Source organism: Pocillopora damicornis, chromosome 11 (genome assembly GCF_964200805.1).
Source record: "Pocillopora damicornis chromosome 11, jaPocDami1.2, whole genome shotgun sequence".
Classification (NCBI taxonomy): Eukaryota; Metazoa; Cnidaria; class Anthozoa; order Scleractinia; family Pocilloporidae; genus Pocillopora; species Pocillopora damicornis.
Window position 1 is genome coordinate 21,588,501 of NC_142680.1, and position 21,180 is coordinate 21,609,680.

Sequence of the window (21,180 nt, forward strand, 5' to 3'; positions counted from 1 at the left end):
CCCTGGACAGGATGCAAGTCCATTCCACTGTCATCTCTCCCCCCCCCCCCCCCCCTTTCACCCCCCTTGCATTTTATCAGGTTTCCCTAACTAATGTTTGCTACCCATTTATACTCCTGTCCTGGGTGGAGACAGACACTGTAAGAGTAAAGTGTTTTGCACAAGAACACAACACATTGACTGGAACCCAGACCTCTTGACCCCGAGTCCAGCACAGGCTACAAATGCAGACCTCTTGGGTCAGCATTAGATTCCATCCACCAAAACCACCTTGGTCAAGAGGGACTGAGATGGAATGATGGACAACTCATGACTTATTATACTAAATGAAAATTAGAAAGCTACAACAACATGCCGACTTATCCTGATGACCCAAGTGTAAAGTATTAATTTATTGTTCGATTGTAGTATTATAAAACATTTTACGCAATTTTATGCAGATATTTCACGTATTTAAAAGGTGCTTAGATGTTACGTAGTTTTGGTGGATGTCATTAGGGAACATCCACCAAAACTTTGACCAAAACCATCAACAATATATTTTTTTAAATTTTATCTATAGCCACTGTTAGATGTTCAGGGAGACAAAAGATTTATACCACTAATTAGCAGTTAGTGCTCTGGCTAATTATTTTTTATGGTGCACAATTGCTGACCGACCAAACGTTCATAATGATTATCATAACTCCTAACACATAGAATAAAGTGGTTTTGGTGGATGTTTCTCTCCATCCACCAAAACCACCACAGAAATTTCTGCTTCTTCCTTACAGAAGACTGATGTGTACATAACCACAATCTATTTCTTTGTATGTAGAGATATTTTGGAAAGTTCTTGAGTCAGCACTTTTTATTATTGAAACCATAATCATAACATGGTGTATAATATAGAATACAAAAGGTTCTGGTGTGGTAATCATGTAATCTTGAAACAGGAGAGTTTTTAACTGACTTAAACTGTTTTAAACAAACATTTGCAACAAAATTTAAGGTCCAGAAATTTCTTCCACTATTTCCGCTAAAATCATAACCTTTAAGTATAACAAATCAGCACATTAGTAATTGTTATCAGGGGTCTGAAAACCCTATAAATCTTTCACATTTATTTCAAGTAACCTTTAATTTCACATGGATGAATAAGTATACACTCAAGATGCAGAATGTCTTACATTTTACAAACTATTTCCCTTTTTATGGATAGACAGTGAAAGGCCTTTGCCACATTGGTGAATCACACCATTGTATACCATGCATTTTGTGATAATTGTTTGTTTTTGCTCACAATACCCAGAAAAATGGAGGGGATAAATTTAAATAGCAAATTCTATGGTTAAAATTAAATAACATATTGGAAGATCAAATTAACTTTGTACTGTTTAAAATTCAGTTTTGGTTTCTTGCTTATTCCAGCCTCTTGATATTCAAAAGCATTCCTTGTCATTTTTGTGTTCTTCTGTGTACATAACTTGAAAAATAAACACAGAGAAAGGAAACCACAAAGGATTAAACTTGAAGCTAAAGCAAAGTTTAAGTTGAGCCATAGCTGATCCAAATACTGAGCACTTTGTATTGTAACCCATTTAGCAGTAAAGTTTATCTATATGTCTGCCAGCTTGTCACAAGTCTTACCCCTCTCCTTCAAAAGTCTCTATAAATAAATTTTTCTTTGTGGTCCCTTATTGATGATAAGTATATTACAGCTCCTCAATTTTCCTCTCTCAAGACAAGGTTACTCTAAATTTAACAAAGTAATGGACTTGATAAAACTTAAACTATAACTCAGCTGGCTGCTACTTGCAACCTTAATTTCTAGATATCAGTATACAATAATCAATATGTTATAAATAAGAACCCTTATGCTTAATTTTGCAGTGATCACCTTCCTCCTTTTCATTTGCAGACCAGACTGGAACCTCTATAGGTGTGTTTGCTTGTTTTGAGTGGGGATGGAGGAAAAGGAGTCATGCCGCATATCTGATTTATTAAATTGCATTTGTTCTGTTTATACATGAGTAGAACTACCTTGTTCTCTGAAAAAAATAAAATTTCTCGCATTTTTATCTGTGCTTTGCAGTCAAACTTCCTTGTGTCTTGGACAAGAAATCTTATTTTCTTGAAAACAAAATCTTTGTTTCCAGCCTTCTGTAATAGGTAAACATAACAGTGTAAGATGAGTGACAGTGTATTTCTCAAGTTATTTTTTGGAATGTGACAAAACGGAAGTGTCATAGTGTGATAAGGAGCCAACATATAATTGCTTGATAGAAAGCAAAAAATGCAGAATTGCATATATTTTCTCCTTTGTCAGCACCATATGTTAGTGAAAAGTTCTTATAATTGTTAACTTCTAAACCATCTTCAATTTAGTCAAGATTGAACTGTTATCACGTTTGTCATAAAAGTATTCTGAGATCAATGTCATATAACCCATTCATGTATTTGACCTTTTGAATTAGCAAGCCATAGTTGACAGAAACACAAAGGTTGAGGATATAAAGAAATTATTATATACAGTACTTCTTCTGCATCTTTTTGTTTCTTTTTATCTCCAGCTGTTCTATCTATGCCGTGCTGGCAATTGAACACTTTCCTTCCCAAAATTAGGAAAGGCACACCAGTAAAAAACGAATTTTTGCTCCTTAAATATCTCATGCATCTTCCCCCCAGTATTTTGTGACTTCTGTCCGAGGAAGGAGGTGTAAGCATTAAATTAATCCGAATGATTCCACAATTGTGGTAGAACTTGAACTAGATAAACTAGTGAGAATGCACAATAGCGATAGCAAAGCTTTGTAATGCCAAAGAGCTATATCAATATATATATATATATATATATATATATATATATATAGCATTATGCATGCTCACTAGTTTTTCTAGTTTGAGCACTCTGGCATGGCTTAAGTGATCCCACATGTGTGAGATCACTTAGGGTGGCTTTATTGCCCTACCTCCATCTTAGCATCAGCACTGCACTGATTCGGCCCAGAAGGCCGAAAAAGTACTGAAAGCTTCTCGGCCTTTTGGGTAAGGTTAAAAGGCTTATGAAAAGTTTATTTTCCTTGCTTTTGCAGCAATTGGTCAACATGGACAGCCAGGAAAGTGAAAATATCAGCCAGTTTACTACAGATAACTCGGCAGCGAATCCAGGAGACGTCGTAGACGCAAGCGTGGTAGAAGGTTCACAGTCCTGGGGCGCAGACGTGGAAATCGAAATCCCTGAGGTACTAAAAAATCTGGAAAATAAGGGTGTGAAATTTCAGGCCGTGCCTTTTTTGAATGCTCCTAGTCAAAGTAGAATCACGAAGGATCGCTCTATTTATTTTAGCGTTGATACAACCGTCACATCGCAAATAATTCTCGAAGCTTTTGACGCGGCAGAAATCGATATTGACGCTATCACCGGAATCCAGAGAAAGGCGTCCAATAGATCTTGGATCGTGACTTTTAAGAGCCGTGCAGCTAAAGAAGCCGCTCTTGAAACACCTTTTGTCGTGATTGCCGGTCTCAAAGTGTTCCTGGGCGACTGCGAAAATCGTTTGGTCCTCGTCAAGATCCATGAAGCCCCCGCTGAACTACCCGACACTGCCGTGATTGGCCGACTCAGCCACTACGGTCGTGTCCTTTCATTTCGGCGCGACAAAATTGCACAACATATCGAGAATGGAGTAAGAACGGCTCGAATGGCGCTACTTCGAACCATCCCTGCCAACATCAACATAGCTGGTGAACCTATCAAAATATGGTACCCAAATCAGCCAAAAGCTTGCCGGAATTGTGGAGCTACTGACCACATGGCCAAAGACTGCTCTGCAGTCCGTTGTTTTAATTGTGAACGCCCTGGGCATCGAGCTCAAGAATGTGAAGACTCGCCAAGATGTTCCGTTTGTTTAGCGGACAACCATTCCATGCCTCAATGCCCCTTCCTGCTCTTCAGCGCGAACGTCGATAGTGAGCCAACGCCACCTAAAACTGAAAAGGAAAAGAAACAAGAGCGAGCCCAGCGCGCCAAGGAAAGAGAAGAAAGGCAGAAAAAACTACAACAACAGAGAGAACAACAGCGACAACAAGAAGAACAACAGAAATTACTAGAAAAGCAGGAACAGCAAGAACAACAGAGACAACAAGATCAAGAGAAACAACGAGAACAACAACGCGACGAAGGTAGAAGAGAACGACCAAGAGAACGAAGAGACGAGCGAGGTAGGGACGATCGAGAAGAACGAAGAGATGACCGGAGAGGCGACAGAAGAGAGAGAGATAGAAGCGATCGAGATTATTATCGCGGCCGCGATGACCGCGATAGATCTTCCCGCCGTGACTACTCTGGCTCCGAAACTGATGATGATGGATGGGAGAGAGTTAAACCTAGGAGAAGGCGGTACAGATATTAATTTTTTTATTTATATTCAATGAGTAAGCTTAAAATAATTTCTCTGAATGTGCGAGGACTCGGGTCCTCCAGTAAAAGTCGAAAAATTATTCAAGAATTAAATTATTCAAACTGTGACATAATCCTTTTACAAGAAACACATGTCTCATGCAAAAAACAAGCGGAGGAATTCGAAATACTCTGGCGCGGCAAATGTCTGTGGTCCTTCGGGACTGGCAGGTCTGCCGGTGTTGCCATCCTCTTTTCTCTAAACTTTCCAGGCAAAATTATCCGTTTTTTGACCGATTCCGAAGGAAGAATATTGAGCTTACTCATTGACTACTATAATTCTAAACTAAATTTAGTAAACATTTACTCTCCCAATACTATTTCGGATCGTAAAAGGTTTTTCTCTTGTCTGCACAATTACTTTCTCCCCCAAGGGGACCTAGTGATCGGGGGAGACTTTAATTGTGTGGACAATGTCCTAGATAAATTAAATTGTTCCGCCATCCCACTGTCTGATCAAAAACTTCTCCGATCCCTTTGTGCTGACTTCTCACTTACAGACATTTGGCGCAAAAACAACCCGCGCAAAGTAACTTTCACCTGGTCTAATAAAGACCATACCCAGGTATCTAGAATTGACCGCTTTCTCGTCGCTAAAGGCTTAACCCTAGTAACGAAATGTAATATTCTTCCATGCGTATACGACCTATCCGATCATGACTTTGTAAAAATTGAACTAACGACTAACCCTTCTAGTCACGGTCCTGGAATTTGGAAGTTCAACAGCTCTTTACTCTCAGATGTAGAATTTAAAAACATTATGTCAAAATCGATTAACAACTTTAAGCTTAAAATCCCCGAATTCGCCTCCCTCCGCGAATGGTGGGATGCTCTAAAAATTGAAATCCGCAAAACAAGTATTTCATACTGTATCCGTAAACAGAGAACAGCAAATGCCACAAGAATCCTAATTACTAAGCAATTGACCCGTGCTAAAAACGCTTTACATTCTAATCGCTTAAATAACCCAGGTGTAATTAGCGATTTGGAAAGCCAATTGTCCTCTCTGATCTCGAAAGAAGCCGAAGGAGCTAAAGTCCGCTCCCGAGCACAATGGTTCGAAGAAGGTGAGAAACCAACACGCTATTTCTTCCGTCTGGAGAAAAAACGAGCTGACATGAATAGTTTTGAATCTTTTTTTGACGAGAACGGTGTTCTCAGAAATTCTCAAAATGATCTTGAAAGAATTTTAACCAATTTCTACAAGAATTTATTCACCCAAGATCCTCTTGATATGCGAATTCAAACTGAAATAATTGACGGCCTCGAATTTTCACTGACTGATTATGAGCGCAATCTATGCGAAGGCCCTTTTTCTAATAAAGAATTACTTACCGCATTGGAAGGCCTTCAGACCGGCAAGTCACCCGGTTCTGATGGTCTCCCAACAGAATTTTACTCGTGTTTTTGGAACGATTTGAGCGAATCTCTCCTTTCTGTTTTGAACGAGGCCTTTCTTGCTGGCTCCCTCGCGGATAGCCAGTACGAGGGCCTCCTACGACTCATCCACAAAAAAGATGATCGACGCCTCGCAAAAAATTGGCGCCCAATTTCCTTGTTAAACACTGACTACAAGTTAGCATCTAAAATCATCACTGAACGATTGAAAAAAGTCATGAACTCCATCGTGCATTCAGACCAAACGTGCGGCGTGGTCGGCCGCACTATTTTCTCAAATTTGGCCTTACTTCGTGATGCCCTCGACATGATTGACAAAACTAATGAACCGGGTATTCTCATTTCCTTAGATCAAGAAAAAGCTTTTGACCGAGTTGACCACGAATTCATGATGAGAGTATTGCGTAAATTTGGTTTCGGCCCCTCCTTTTGTGGGTGGGTCGAACTATTTTATTCTAAAGCCTTCTCTAGAATCATTGTTAATGGCTCCCTGTCCCCCCCTGTCCACTTAAGAAGAGGGGTGAGACAGGGATGCCCATTATCTCCTCTCCTTTATGTGCTAGTTTCAGAAGTATTATCAACGCAAATCCGTAATTGTAAAGATATTGAAGGTTTCCTGCTCCCCGGAGCAGGGGGCCTTCAATATAAAATATCCCAGTAAGCTGACGATGCTACTTGCATCTTAAAATCCGAAAGATCTCTTTCTTCACTTCTCCGAGTCGTATCAAAATTTGAACAAGGATCTGGCGCTAAACTGAACACGTCCAAATCTGAAGCAATGTGGTTAGGAAAGTGGCGAACTAGAATTGAATCTCCCTATGGTCTCAAATGGGTCACTAAAATGAGAGTGCTTGGTGTTTACTTCTCAAACGGCCTCGTCAATGTCGACGACGACAATTGGCGGGCCAAATTAGACAAACTAAGTTCGGTTCTAAATCTTTGGAAACAAAGAGACCTGTCTTTTATCGGTAGGACCTTAATTGTAAATACTTTAGGCGCAAGCCGTTTATGGCACGTTGCTAAAGTCATCCCCCCACCCCGTTGGGTGCACGATAGCTTTAAGTCGATCATTTGGCCTTTTATCTGGAGAGGAAAAATGGAAAATGTTAGTCGCGATCGCTGTTGTGCGCCCCCATCATCCGGGGGCCTCAACGTCGTTAATTTTAAAGCTAAGTGCGCTAGCCTGCGCCTTTCTGTTTTTTCCAGTTTAAGAGATGACTTTGGCACATCCAAATGGCATTACCTAGCTCGATATTTTTTAGGACATAAGCTAACTATTCTAGATCCCCGTTTTTCTTTTCCCACCAATTCTGCTCCCTCTTCCTTCCTTCCTTCCAATTACTACCGCCTTTGTCTAGATAATTTCCGTACCTTGCATCAGAAAACTGGTGCCTTACCTGATTTACTCACCGGTAAGAATTTATATCTTTTGTTGCTTGACCCCGTCTGCGTTGCACCCCGGTGCTCCGGTTTTTGGGCGTCTGCTATGGACCGCCCCATCAATCGTTGGGCCTGGGTGTGGCGCAAGTCTCGCCTAAAGCTAATTGAAAACAAGAAGAACGATCTAATTTGGCTATTGATCCATAGAATGATCCGCGTAAGATATCTCCTTAAGTCTTGGGGATACATCAATAATGACAAATGCGCAATCTGCGGAAAAACGGAAACTATTGAACACTGCTTCTTGGGATGTCCCAGAGTTGTGAAAGTCTGGGACCACTTCTCCCCCCTTTTCCGTGCTCTACTCGACTCCCCCTTCTCTATCTCCCCTACATCTATCTACTACCTTTTTTCCCTAGACAAATCTACCACCGCTATATCCTTATCTAACTTTCTCAAGGCAACCATCATATATTGGTGTTGGCTTGCCAGAAATAAAGCTACCTTCGAAGGTTCTCTTTTGAGCTCCAACGCGATTATAGACTTAATTAAGAAAGATGTCCAACTCAGAATTCTTAGTAACGACACCGATACCTTAAGGAATTTTTGGTCTTTTAAAAACGTACTTTGTTCGGTCGACGCTGGTAAGCCCATCTTCTTCCCCTCTCTTGCTCCCCCCTGAACCTTTGTATATAATAAAATTTGTTAAATCTCGCCCATGAGGGGTGCTTACTCCGGGCTACAGGCCCGCGCGCTGTTTGCGCCCCACATGGTCTGAAATATCTCTTTGTAAATAGTAAATAGAAAACTTTTAAATAGAACTTTGTTACCTCTTACAGGTGGGCGCTTACTCCGGGCTGTTATAGCCCGTGCGCTGTTCGTGCCGCCTGTAAGAGAAAATATCATTAGTTAATTGAGACCTGTAATTACCTTAATAACTCATAATTTAATTCGAATACTTTAATCAATTAGAATTGTAAATAGATATCATTGACGAAATAAAACTGCCTGGTCTCCAGGCTTTTATATTTAAAAAAAAAAAAAAGTACTGTCTGCAGTTATATATATATATATATATATATATATATACACAATGGTGTTCCTGAAACCTTTGACAGCTTTAAAGAAAGAAAACTTCGTCATCAATCCTGTTTCAAATTCCGCAACAAGTTTATGCGCCTCATCAACAGAATTTACGTATCCTATATTATCTGCATGTCTACCATCAAGCAATGGTTCGCGACTTAAATTTCTCGCTATGCTGTTTCTGTTTGTTCCTCAAGAATCATGGGATTTACAGCTTCGGATGTTTGGCTACATCACTTGCGGATTTCCGAGAATCTTCGGTTATGTTTTGCAAGTCATTAAATATTCCATCTCAGTCCCTCTTGACCGAGGTAGTTTTGGTGGATGGAATCTAATGCTGACCGACCTCTTGACCGTGGGTCCACCTCACTAATCATAAGACCACCATGTCTCCACAAGAGGAGAGAGTTTATGCTGAATCGTTTCTCATAAAAAACAAATTTTACAACACCAAAGTAAAATTTTCTTATTTGATTTTTAAATAGAGATTACTGGTCAAAACTTATAAAAGATGTATCTCATTTATTCAATTTCCTACAGTTGAGCTGATGCCCATTCATGCCTATTTGTTTTTTACTGGTGTGCCTTTCCAAATTTTGGGAAGGAAAGTGAAATATTTACATTTATGCATGCTGATGTATGTTGAAATGGATTTCAATTTGGTACAGGTGCTGACATTTTTGCTTTATTAGTATATGCATATTTAACTAATTGTTTTTTCAGTTATTCCATATTTACATTGTCTGTGCACAAAATTTATTTGTCTTTGATGCTAACTTTAATTCTCCTAATAATCATGACTGGTTGTTTTTTAAATATCAAATAATCTTTGCTGGCTGTCTTCATGTACAAAAAAAATTAATAAATGTGGAGTAACAAGGAAGTCAATTGAACTGGAATTCAAAATAGCCTGTAAGTGTATATCGCTTTTACAAAAACCACTACAAACTTCTATATAACCAGCTGATTGCCAGGGCTTTACAGAGGTATATTGGCCCAAGGTTGGAACAGAAAAGGAATGACATGGTGCCAATATTCCCCAGAACCCCTCAAGAGAGCAAGGTAATTGTCATGCACCAATGTCACTTGGACTAAACTAGTTTACAATGAATTTACATGTTTTATAATTTTCTGTATGGTGCAATGATGGTCTATGTGGCAAAATCCTGACCAAGTAAGAACCAATCAGAACTTTACATTTATCCCAAGACTACCTTCCCATATAACAACATAAATTATCAAGAAACACATACTTGGATGCATGCAGCCTCATGCCTCATAAAAAAAAGACAGTTGATCGGAAACATTCAGTTGGTATGATTATTGATTGATCGTATGTTGATTAGCAGATGACAAAAGGTAAAACTTCACTCAGACACTAATCAATCATTACCAGTTGATGAATTGGATTCCTAAAACTCGCATGCAGTTAATTGAAAGGATTCTCGCAGTAAATAACTAGCTGAATTTGAAGAATAATTAACTTGTCTCAATATTTAACAAGGAAATCAGTATTACAGTTCAGTTTGGAAGGACAATCTAAGCTGTCTATCGAAAAGAAAAAATCACTTTCAAACTACAGTATAAAATGATAAACATAAACACATGAAATACGCTGAAAATGTTTATCGCTTTTTGATCAAATGCATCGTAAATACGGGAGCAAATTAAGTTAATACGTACATAAGCCCGACTTGAAAGCTAGTGCAAAACACGATTGTGTACATGCTCCGCATGACACGCAAACGAAACTGAAAGTGTTGCGATCAAAAGGGCTTTTACTGAATCAAATCGATAATTTGGATATCCTTTGTAACTCTCCCGAATTACCTATTTTGTCCAAGATAAATGCCAAGCATTGCTTGCGAATTTTTGTGAATTCGACAGCTGTAACTTGTTCAAACAAGCTCAGCTTAATACGCTTGTAGCTAACACGAAGCGGCAATACAATTAATACACGCCAGAATAAAGTAAAAGTTGGCAATCGTCGTCACTTGACTGCAGGAACGTCTTTCATTGTCGGAAATCAGAGAAAGTTCGGAAAGATGAGAAACATTTGAAGGAGGAAATCTCAACTAAAAAAAATTTAAAATAAAAGTGTTTACCTTACACTCAATAATCTGATACAACCATGCGTTCTTACCTCTGTCGGGGAAATGGAAGGCACCTTTGCCTATTTTACGACCTTGCTTCCTCAGTCCGTCATGAAAACGTTTCAAAGTCACTAAGACAGAGAAAGTACTAAGAAAGACTCGAAAGCTATGTCATGGAACGGAGAATTGCTACGGCGCGTTGTGAAAACGAAACAGGGAGTTCCTTGGCCCATAAATCTGTGCAAGCTTGAAGCCGGAAATTCTCCGACTGAATTTGAAAGAAGAGCCCACATATGGGCGGCTGTCATCGCCAAAAATACAAAAATAGAATTGGTTTGTAATAACAGATAGAGTCTAATTGTCTTTTGGAGAACGATTTATCTTATCCTAAGAGATTTATTTAAAATACAAATGGACAAGTCGCATTTGGTGAAATGAAATATTCAAACAAAAAATGGTTTAAACAATTGAGGAGCTGTGTAGCCACCCTTGTTGAACTGATTCAATAAAAACATGAGTGGCCAAGTGTTAACTGAAATGGTTCAGTGTCGAAATGACAAACGGTTCAGCTAACTGTGCTTTGGTTCAGTAACTTGACAAAAACGGTTCAGAGTGGTGTGAAATGGCCTAGATTATGGGCAAATGGTTATTCGTAGCCGCAATGGTTTAGTATCGCATCAATCTCCTCACCGTAATGTGAAATGGTTTAGCGTGACCCCAAATGGTTTAGCGTGACGACAAATGGTTTCGTACAAACCGAAATGGTTTCGTGTTACAGCGGTTGGTGCAGTTGGTTTACGCCGTAACCGCCAAAAATACAAAAATGAAATGGAAAAGTCAAGCTTGAAATTGAATAGGATAAGAATCTCAAGGGCGCCTCAAAACTATAAAACTATATAGTTTTTAGGCGCCCTTTAGTTGTAGTTTCGTCGTCTTAAAACAATGAATCGTTTTATCATGTTTCCCAGCTACGGTTCTTACTGTCTAGATGGTGATGATGATGTCGCGTAAAATGATGCATTTTATCTGTATTTTTGTTATTCCTTTTGTTCCGAAATGTCATTGCTTACAGATATTGCGGCAAGATGATGAGGGTATAAATTTATTCGCTAACAAGCTAAAATAGACAAATGTGAAAAAGGTTATCACCGGAGTGAGGCTCTTTGAGTCCAGTGGACAAGGACGACGACTTGCCTATTTCCCTTTTGTATTTTTGTCGGTTACGGCGTAAACCAACTGTTGTAACACTAAACCATTTCGGTTTGTGCTAAACCACTTGTCGTCACGCTAAAGCATTTGAGGTCACGCTAAACCATTTCACTTTATGGTGAGGAGATTGATTCGATACTAAACCATTGCGGCCTACGATTAACCATTTGCCGATAACTGAAGCCATTTCACACTACTCTGAACCGTTTGTGTCAAGTCACTTAAGTACAGTTAGCTGAACCGTTTCTCATTTCGACACTGAACCATTTCAGTTAACACTTGGTCACTCGTGTTTTTCTTGAATCAGTTCAACAAGGTTGGCTACACAGCTCCTGAATTGTATAAACATTTTTTTTGAATTTTTCATTTCACCAAAGGCGACTTGTCCATTTGTATTTTGAATAAATCTCTTAAGATAAGATCAAGCGTTCTCCAGAACACAATTTGACTAATAACCAACCAATTATATTTTTGTATTTTTGGCGGTGACGGCCGCCCATAGGTGTAAATTAGAAATCCTACAGCTAAACTTTTGAGAATATAACTTACTATCGAGGAAAAAAATTATGACCCAAGATGAAGAAGACTCGATAGAAATGAATAGGTTGATGTATCGACACAAGGCGAGGGGGAGAAGAAGAACCAAAGTCACGAATGAAGGAACAAACATGAGCTGATATAGAATTGCCTTGTGACCGGGGAACTGTAGAACATTTCGAAAAGCAACAACTGAGCCAGCGGTGAAAATACACAGCGAAGCCAGCCACACTATTGTTAGCTGTTCTGAAAAAGGCAAAGCGGCATTTCATTGCACTGATATGCGGTGGATTGGACCCTGATGCATGCAACATCACGAATCATGTTCGGAAGTGCCCTAACTAGTTGCCATAGCAGCAACAAACTGAAGACCACTGGATAACAGGAATTTCGTTGCCTTGGCCGGATTAGTATTATTTTGGCTGATTTCTGTATCTGTGACTGATTTATTTCGGGGAAGGCTGTCATGATGGTAACGCCAAAACCACGTGTAGAAGAAAAAATATAAGATAAATTGAGAGGTCATTCCAAAAAATTACCCCTTTGAGGGAGACATTTGCTCGAGACTGAAAAATTGGTCCTGCTCATGCGCAGTTTGAATGAGCGGGCTCTGGGGCTGAACAAAGTAGGCAGAAAAAATGGCGGCTGAAAAGCGCACTCGTCCCGTGGAAGGTTTTTATCTCGGAATAGAAAGCCACATTCATCTCAAAGCCGAGAAGATACGTCCCAAAAAACCGGAAAAAGTTGATCAGGAGAAAATGTATCCAATTGAGGTAAGTAAGGAGATTGCTTTGTTGATAAATTTCCTCGTAACGTAATACATGCGGTATAAAACCACACTTCTTTTGAATAATTTTAACTTCTTCCGAAAGAAATAAGTTCATTAAGAGATAAAGGAATTTACAAATTTCATAGTTTTCGGTTTAACATGAAAGGAGTAACTTCAGAATACCTGATAGCATAGTTGACCGTTGCTAGTGAGAGTTATTTGGCCCATCTTTCTTGCCGCTATGCAAGTAAATATAACAGTACTGATATTTAGCAAGTTAACCTAAAAGGGAATTTTCGTCGCCTCAAATACTCATGGTTTAACTGGGATCGTTCTGAAACTTGATTCTTAAATAATTTTATTTCAGGAACATTTTATCCGTGATCATTTCAAGTAAGTACTAAAAATTACCGTAAGTTATATCGTCAAAGTGAATCATAATAGTCCTAAGATATAGATAATATTTTCTTTGCAGATTGTTGACCGAGACAAAATAGAAAATAAAGTGAAAATTCACTTTATTGGATATTCAAGTGACTTTGATGAATGCAGAGATGGAGATGACTTAGTTGACAGAGACAAAAGTAGTCTTGGTCGCTTGGTACCACGATTCATACCGAGTGAAGATTCCTTGTCTGACAGGGCTTCAGCTTTATTCAACCGCCTTGGCCGCGAAGTAAAGTTTAGTCTATTTTCAACCAAAAGGGAGTCACCGGAGGTTCGAATTGAGATGCAGATTGACATGGATATTTATAAAACATATTTACAAAATATTGGATTTGTAAAAAAGTCAAGAGGACGGGAAGTACATTGTGTTGATGATAACTCTCATTTATGCGATCTACTTGGTAGTAAGTGGTTTGAGAGAATTCAAAATGTAAATGGAGACTTTTGTTATGTCATTCCTGCAACTGTAAGATTTTGGCTTCATGAAAAAAAGCCTGTAAGAGAGTTTGTTTATGTCGGCGATACTCTTGTAGAAAGCCACACTGAAAGTGACTTGGAAGTCATTTTTACATTTGTTCGTGGGGATGGTGTGAAGGCTGAATACAACAGTAATGAGTGGAAATCGCCCCCATCCTAACAGTAGTAGTAGCCACAATGTTTCTGACAGTATCAAACATGTAATGCATTAATGTTGACCAAAGAGGATGAGTTGTTGCCCATTCTAACAATAATCCCTATTCCTCGGGGGGATATAGGCACTATCTCAGCTTTATCTATTACAAGTTTTTATAACAGATTATAACAATTTGTTAGTGCTTGTATTGTGTACAATTTAGGGCTGCAAAATTATTTATTTGATATAACAACAACAATTTATTAAGGTACTTCCATATCATCTATCTCTAGACCGATATATTCTCATTTTGACATTTCGTAACCCATTTGCTGTTTGATTTGATCACATGTAAGGGAGAACAACATGGTTTAAATGCACATGAGCTACATGGGGATAAACAGGTCTTAATATTATGACCCTCTAATTTACAGTTTCCACAAGTAACACTTCTTGTGCCTCTTTGGCTGCCAAGATCCTCGAAATATTCAATTCTGTTCCTTTTTTGTACAATTTGTTTTAACGCATCCATTCCTCGTTGATTGGTAGATCTGAAGAAGTCCTTTGTTGTTTTGTCATTAAGTTTCTCTAGACCTTGCTGAGTGAAGGAGCTGATAGTACCATACATTTGTATAAACTCAGGCACATGCCATACCAGTGCATGCATGTAGGGAGTAACATGCTTAGTGTGATACAATTTCAAAAACTGTTCCAGAAAAGATTTTGATGCCTCCTGAATTTCTTCTTTGCTCTGTTGAGGAATAGTGGAACTCAACATGTTTGCAATTGTTAGAAACTGTTTCCACAACTGTGATATTTGATCAGATTTCTGGTGATTGGGCAATACCCTAGTGAAATCAATGTTCCTAAATAATTTCTGTTTCTCTGGGCCTGTTAGATCCCGCCATTTCAATTTCTTTGAATCCTTACAGACAAACCAGTTGAAGGGAATTTTGAGGGTATCATTTAGATAAGTCTCCCAGCCTGTCATGTGCTTGTACTTTGATCTATTAAAACCATCATTAAAAGTTTTGTTTTTGTCAAGTGCATCTTGACGTCGCAGCTCTTGAATGACGAGGTTAATTAGGTTGTCAGAAATTCTAAGAAAAAGGTGAAGTGAATCTATGACAACATGATCAATGGGAATTGAGGGAAAAAGTGGAGCATGTTTAGAATTGTACTTCTCCACTGTTCTTGACCTTGTATTCACTTGTTGTTGAATCTCCTCAATTGAACGTGCTCCTTTTGAGACATCAGTGAGAGACCATTCTTTTCTTCCATCATATTTGTCATATAAGGGACATTTACACCAAATACAGGGGTATGTAGCATGGGCAGCACCAAGACCGCAAACACATGCAAGGAATTTCCAATCCCCTCCCAGGAACCACTCAATTTCAAACTGCTCTGTTCCCACTGACAAATGTTTTAAAGATTCTACATCTTTTCGAATGTCTGTCAATGCTTTGGAAAGTGTTTCATAGTTTTCAGGCTCCTTTATAACAGCTATCAAATGATTGCCACCAGCTGCCTGAGCCAATGTTCCTTCATCAAGGACAGTGAAGGTAACATTGATGACATGTAGTCGTTTGCCAATATTGGTACCATCCCCAGAAAGTTTAACTCGAATCTTATGATTTTCTTTGAAAGCAGCATTAGGACTGTTTTTCATAAGAGTCTGCAACCTTACTTCTAGTCGTTCCTCTATGCTCTGCTGAATCCCACAAGTATCATTGGGAGTACTTGACAGATTCCATTTACTATTTAAAGCTTTTATCCTCTCCTTGACTTTCCATGACCGAGGTAGTTCCTTGCAAATCATAGAAAGTTCATGGTATGCTTCATTTGATATATTAAATCTTTCCTTTGTGTACAGCAGTAAATTTATGTCATCAATCTCCTCATCAGTGACTGTCTCGGCTCGAGATGAGTTTTGAATGTTATTGTTATCAACCAATGTGAGAGTCTCGTACTCTTGAGTGTTCTCATGGAAAATTTCAACTTTAGTGGCAACAAAATTATGAAGTCCAAGAAATGAAAGTGAAGTTTCACAGTCTGTGACCATTTGCTTTCGAACTCTAGTTTGATGCCTTTTGCTATAGTCTAGAAATGTTTTACTTTTGGTAGGACCCCTTGATTTCTTATCTTTTTGTAGTTTCATTAATTTCTGGACAAGCCCTTTAAATTTCTTTTGAAATTTGCTAGTAATGTCTTTGTTTTTAGCAACTGCTTCCTTCATTTTCTGCTCAATTTTGGCCTTCTTGCACTTTTCATCTTTAAGATCATCTTCAAGCTTTCTTTTCTGTCCCCTCAATTCATTGTTTTCGTTTTGGAGCATAACACAGTCCATTTCATAGTAATATATCTTAAAATTCCAAGTTGAAAATTTACCCCTTGTCCAATTGGAAAAGAGTTTTTTCACCCCATTGCCTCCCATAGTTTTGGCTTTGGCTAGTGCTTGATTTAATCGCCAGATCTTTGTTTTGAATTCTTGGATCAGCCTATGATTTATTATTACACCAGGGATCCCGCACTCCTGTCCGACTTTTTGTATAAGTATCCTTAAAACGGAGTTTTGTTTGCCTAAGCTTTCCTCTGGATCGAGTTCTTCTTCACGGTCAGCCTCTTGTTTTGAAGATTTGTACAATTCGTACAGAAGTTTACTGCCAACAAACATGTAGAACATTTATCAATTGCTGAACATGAAATCGGGCGCAACTTCATAAATTTACGACATATTTGGAATTTATAGATTCAAAGATTACTTGTTTATTTGGGCCTGAAATGATGGATATTCTTTGTGGCTGTAATTCCCGCCATCGCCGTTTTCCTTCTTTTCTTCGTCGTTTTGCACGGCCTCTACTGCACAAAACAACACAAACGTAATGCAAATTACAAGAATAGCGCGGGCATTACGCAACATCGCCAACATCTGCGAAGAAGTACTTTTCAATCGCCGATTTACATATATTTTTTCGCTTCAACACGTACGAATTTGGAGCCAAAATGTTTATTAGATCCCAGGCTTTCCAGATCAACCCGTACATTTGCATATTTTAAACGACTAGGCCGCTCCAGGCCGCTTGAAGTGATGAGTTTGTTTGGCCGAGCGGTCAATGCCAGTCACGACTTCTTTCAAGTTCGACGACTTTGAAGCCCGATTTACATGGTTTATTTTTCACTTTTCCAAAGTATTTTGCGACTTATAGATAGAGTAATAAATATATATCGTAAATCTAACCGTACATTTAGATAAAGTTATCGTTAACTTTGTCTAGTTCTGCTTTTCGCTAAAAAATTAACAATTTCCGCCATGATTTTGTGTCACTATTGGGGGCCTGGAAACGAAAAAAAAAATTAGAGGCAAATGTCATGTAATTTTTTGGCATGCTTGGGTCAATTTTTGTGGGGCATCTTCCGTTGGCCTTTCAGAACCCCTATCCCATCATAGTCTATTCTGTGGCTAATTATCGACCCCATCTTAGTCACTTTTGGTAATACGTGCTAGTAACGACCTTCTAACTGCGAACTTTCCGTCATTTAATCCCTTCTTTCTTAGACTTGTCTTACCCCCAAAATTTCGAAAATGTGCAACCCCATTATTGTAGTAACTCTGTTGAAAATGCTATAGTCAATAGTCAGTTCGGTCGTGATCGTGACCTATAACTAGGAAGCACACCCCACGGGGTGATCATACATGCAGCTGTGCCTCTGCTACGATCTACATACAGCCGGAATACACAGTGCATGTTCTTGTAGTAAAGTAACTGAAGCTTAAAGCGAACATCTTAAGCAGTCTTCATTAACATCCTGAGTAATTTCTTTGTCAGCTGTTTCAACGTTCACAAAATGGAACTTCAGTTGAAATCCTCTCTATAGCCACTAAAGATGTGAAGAAATGTTTGCTACCAAATTTCTGTCTTAACGCTATCATATAAAAAGATGACTACAACAGGTAGCAGTAGCCATCAACTCAACTTAGCCTGAATTACATTTAATATATATGCTCTCGACAAATGGGGTTAAAAACAGAAAAAAGCAGCATTAGGGTCTCAATGCGTGAATTTTGTCACGAAGCATCTCCATTCCTACGAGTTCTCGCGTGGTCTCGATATCGAGTCACGCACTCCTTAAAAACAGACATTCTAAAGCAGGTATTTATTTTACGAAACTCTTTTCAACTCGCATTTACTTTTGTTTTTCAAAAGTTTCTTTGCGGAAGTTTATTGTTTCTTGCTTAATGAAGTGACAGACTGTCACGCACTAACGTAGACACCACCATTATAAAATATTCACTAACATACAACTAGCGGCGTGTTGATTTGGTGTTGCACTCAGGCGGAAATTATTTCGCTGCGTTTAAAGACTAATCTTTCGCCGTTTAGAACAGACTGATGGAAATGTAGACTCACCATTAGCAAAGAAATTTTAGATTAGATTAAAACCATTCCAATTTTCGTGCGTGGGAATCGATGACTCACGCCCGAGATTCTTCTGATTGACACGAACACTCATGGTGCCACTTGGAGTTAGGCGCTTTTCAAGTTGAAAGCCGTTCACTGCAACGATTTTGCACTATAAATATGTGCATTGAGGATGCGCAAAACCTTTGAATCAAACTCACCTTTTATTGGTTTAAACACTAAATTATTTGCGTTTGAACGTGTACGTAACAAAAAGAGCAAGCGAATAAAAATATAATGAGTCTCAGTAATAAAAATGAAATGAAATTGGTATATTAGGATTTAAACCCGTTCATATGTTAAGGGAAACATCTAAGAAGTAACTAACAATTTCGCTTGAGACACGAAAACACGAATATTATGTCATGTGCTTTTTTAACCAGAGAGATGGGGAACGGGCTATTTACAATTGGTTAGAGCCATTTTCTCGGTCGTTCGCATAGATAGAAAGTAATAGAATTCCTAATAGTGCATTTCGATCGCGTGTCTTGAAACCAAAGCCAAAGTTAATACAGCGGCCAATCAGAGGAGAGGAAATTATCTCAAAGAACAGATACGAATTCAAAGTAAAACCAAGCAAAACTGCAAAGGTCGCGGAAACACGCGAGGGTACGAGTCGCAATTGGGTTTAGCGTTGCATCTGATTAGTTCCGAAGGGAGCGAGAGTTTAAATTTTCTGGACCAATCACAGAGCGTGGTGAAGCAAATTTCCGATTACTTTCGATACTCAATCGAAAATTGCGCCAAATGGGATGAGAGGCCGTCACTCCAACCAATCTATACACTCTCTGTTTTACTGCTCTATCATCCATGTTATCACTGCAAAGGTGCTTGGTTAGAGAGAATATTCTTATCATCAATGAAAAGTTTCTGCCAAAAGAAACTCGTCATTTTGAATCTAAAAGTGGATGTACCAAAGTCACGCAGAAGATCATTTATCATTTCAAAATATTACTATATTCTGAGTGTTGTTCTCCCATAGACCGATGCACCTTATGAACTTGAACAGTAAGTTCTAAAATGGTGGCAAGCAAGTTCATTAGAGAGATGGCAAATAACACCAGCACGAAAAGCTTTGACAACACAAAGATAAAACTGGGATATTGACGCTTCAAAAAATTCAACTGTGTATAATTCAAAAAGCCAACAAATAAAGTTCTTAGAATATAGTTAAAAGCCAAACCCATCAATATCATCCAGGAATTGATGGATTTGGCAGATATAGCGGGTTTGATGTATCTGGTCAAGGATACAAAGAAGAGAATCATCAGAGTCCAACAGGAGGGAAGAAATTTCAGCTGATATAGGATGGCTTTGTATCCAAGAAAATCCGGAACTTTCTGCAGTGCCAAGATGATGATGATTACGAAAACAGAGAGTGTAGCAAGCCATGTTATCACCAGTTCTTCGGAATATGGAAACACTGCGCCTTTCTCACAAATATAGACAATGGAATTGTCTTTGAAACAATTTACACTACGAATCATGTACACACATGGGCCACCAACATTCCATAGTAATAGCAAGGCAAAGCCTACAGCCCACAGTTTGAGGGATCTTTTTTTTTGCCTGTCTTCGTTTGGAAGAGGCAGGTAATAGTTTGAGCGGTGCAGGAGTGATGCATACTCGTCTATTTCCACACGGGTTGTCATCGTAAAATCTCCCAAAAATATTCGTTCAATCACTTCGTTGTTGAAACACAATACACTGATCTCTCCTTAAAAACTGTTGATCCTTTGCTCAATACTAAGGGTTAAAAAAGAATCAAAGCAGAACTTTTTAGATGTACGTCGTTAGTTTCGCTTCATAGTAAATGGACATGTTGTTTTGATAGGCGCGTATTATATTCAGCACACAATTATTAAGAAGCACTTAACAACCACGATTCAATGCTGTGTAGTTTAGGAATTTTTCATAACAGTAAGCCCTGAAGACTACAACACCATCGTACTGAATGAAAAAGTTATGAAGTAAGAGGGCTTTGAACTTTGAGAGAGCAAAGGTGCTGAAAGTTTATTGTGTAAGAGTTCTCTGTGTTAAACTGAGAAAAAAATAAAAAAAAGATCAGCTAATGCCAAATTCTACCTGGTCCAGTAAATAGGGCAGTCATAGCTGGGCCTAAAAAAAACTAATCCTAATGTCCCAAACAAACTTATCATTTTAAAGGACGAAGACAGACGAGCAGCGAAACAACACAAGAAGCACAACATGAGTTCTGTGCGGAAGCTAGAAATGGTTTTCAATTTTTTAAATGCCGTTTCAGGGTAAACATTACGGAACTGATCACTCAAATCATATGATTGCTTTCTACATATGAAGTCACTCTTTTAGAGAGCAAAGCTTAGGTTATTTCGTCTTTATTAGGAACATTCAGCTGTCATTGCACTTACAAGTGTGTTTCAGAAAATTTAAAAGGCTTCATTAAAATCAAAAATTTTTTTTTTCTTACCTTGATATTACTCCAATGTTGTGTGTTTAAGCGAAAATCTCCAGGTCTCTGCAGTTTTGGTGAAACTTTTGCAAGGGTCTGCTTAGGATCATGCTTATGACCACAAGTACTACGTTAGCAATGACCGAAAAATCAGAATGACCAGTAATCGTCCGTTGTACCTTTGCAGCTTACACCAGTCATTGCCAAGATTTGTGGCACAAAATGCGTCCCTGTTTCATGAATATAATTTCAATTGCTGACGCATTGAGAAATGAGAAATTTAAGGGACTAAAATAGCGTCCACGTTAATCAT

At 38.6% G+C, this 21,180-nt stretch overlaps 2 protein-coding genes, 1 long non-coding RNA gene and 1 pseudogene across 4 annotated transcripts; 1 reads left to right on the forward strand and 3 right to left on the reverse strand.

Annotated features, from left to right (window-relative positions):
* Nucleotides 1–6,668: 6,668 nt before the first annotated feature.
* On the reverse strand, nucleotides 6,669–8,257 carry LOC149038226 (uncharacterized). Its single transcript, XR_016180926.1, has 3 exons — nucleotides 8,050–8,257; nucleotides 7,846–7,903; nucleotides 6,669–7,379 (listed from the first exon to the last, which is right to left on the reverse strand). It is a non-coding gene; the product is annotated as an uncharacterized LOC149038226 (long non-coding RNA).
* A 4,509-nt stretch (nucleotides 8,258–12,766) lies between these two features.
* Nucleotides 12,767–15,022, forward strand: LOC149038227 (uncharacterized). Of its 2 annotated transcripts, none has more exons than XM_089186509.1 (2): nucleotides 12,767–12,917; nucleotides 13,389–15,022. In XM_089186509.1, exons 1-2 carry the CDS (start codon nucleotides 12,783–12,785, stop codon nucleotides 13,995–13,997), a joined length of 744 nt encoding a protein of 247 aa, XP_089042635.1. In that variant the 5' UTR covers nucleotides 12,767–12,782; the 3' UTR covers nucleotides 13,998–15,022. The 2 variants fall into 2 exon arrangements, 1 of the variants encoding a protein (XP_089042635.1); XR_016180837.1 differs by having other exon boundaries at nucleotides 12,783–13,306; nucleotides 13,389–13,404.
* On the reverse strand, nucleotides 14,263–17,011 carry LOC149038228 (uncharacterized). The gene is made up of 2 exons (XM_089186508.1): nucleotides 16,739–17,011; nucleotides 14,263–16,636 (listed from the first exon to the last, which is right to left on the reverse strand). The coding sequence occupies exons 1-2, from the start codon at nucleotides 16,903–16,905 to the stop codon at nucleotides 14,263–14,265; spliced, it is 2,541 nt and encodes an 846-aa protein (XP_089042634.1). The 5' UTR covers nucleotides 16,906–17,011.
* A 2,241-nt stretch (nucleotides 17,012–19,252) lies between these two features.
* Nucleotides 19,253–20,115, reverse strand: LOC149038229 (uncharacterized; annotated as a pseudogene).
* Between the last annotated feature and the right edge of the window lie 1,065 nt (nucleotides 20,116–21,180).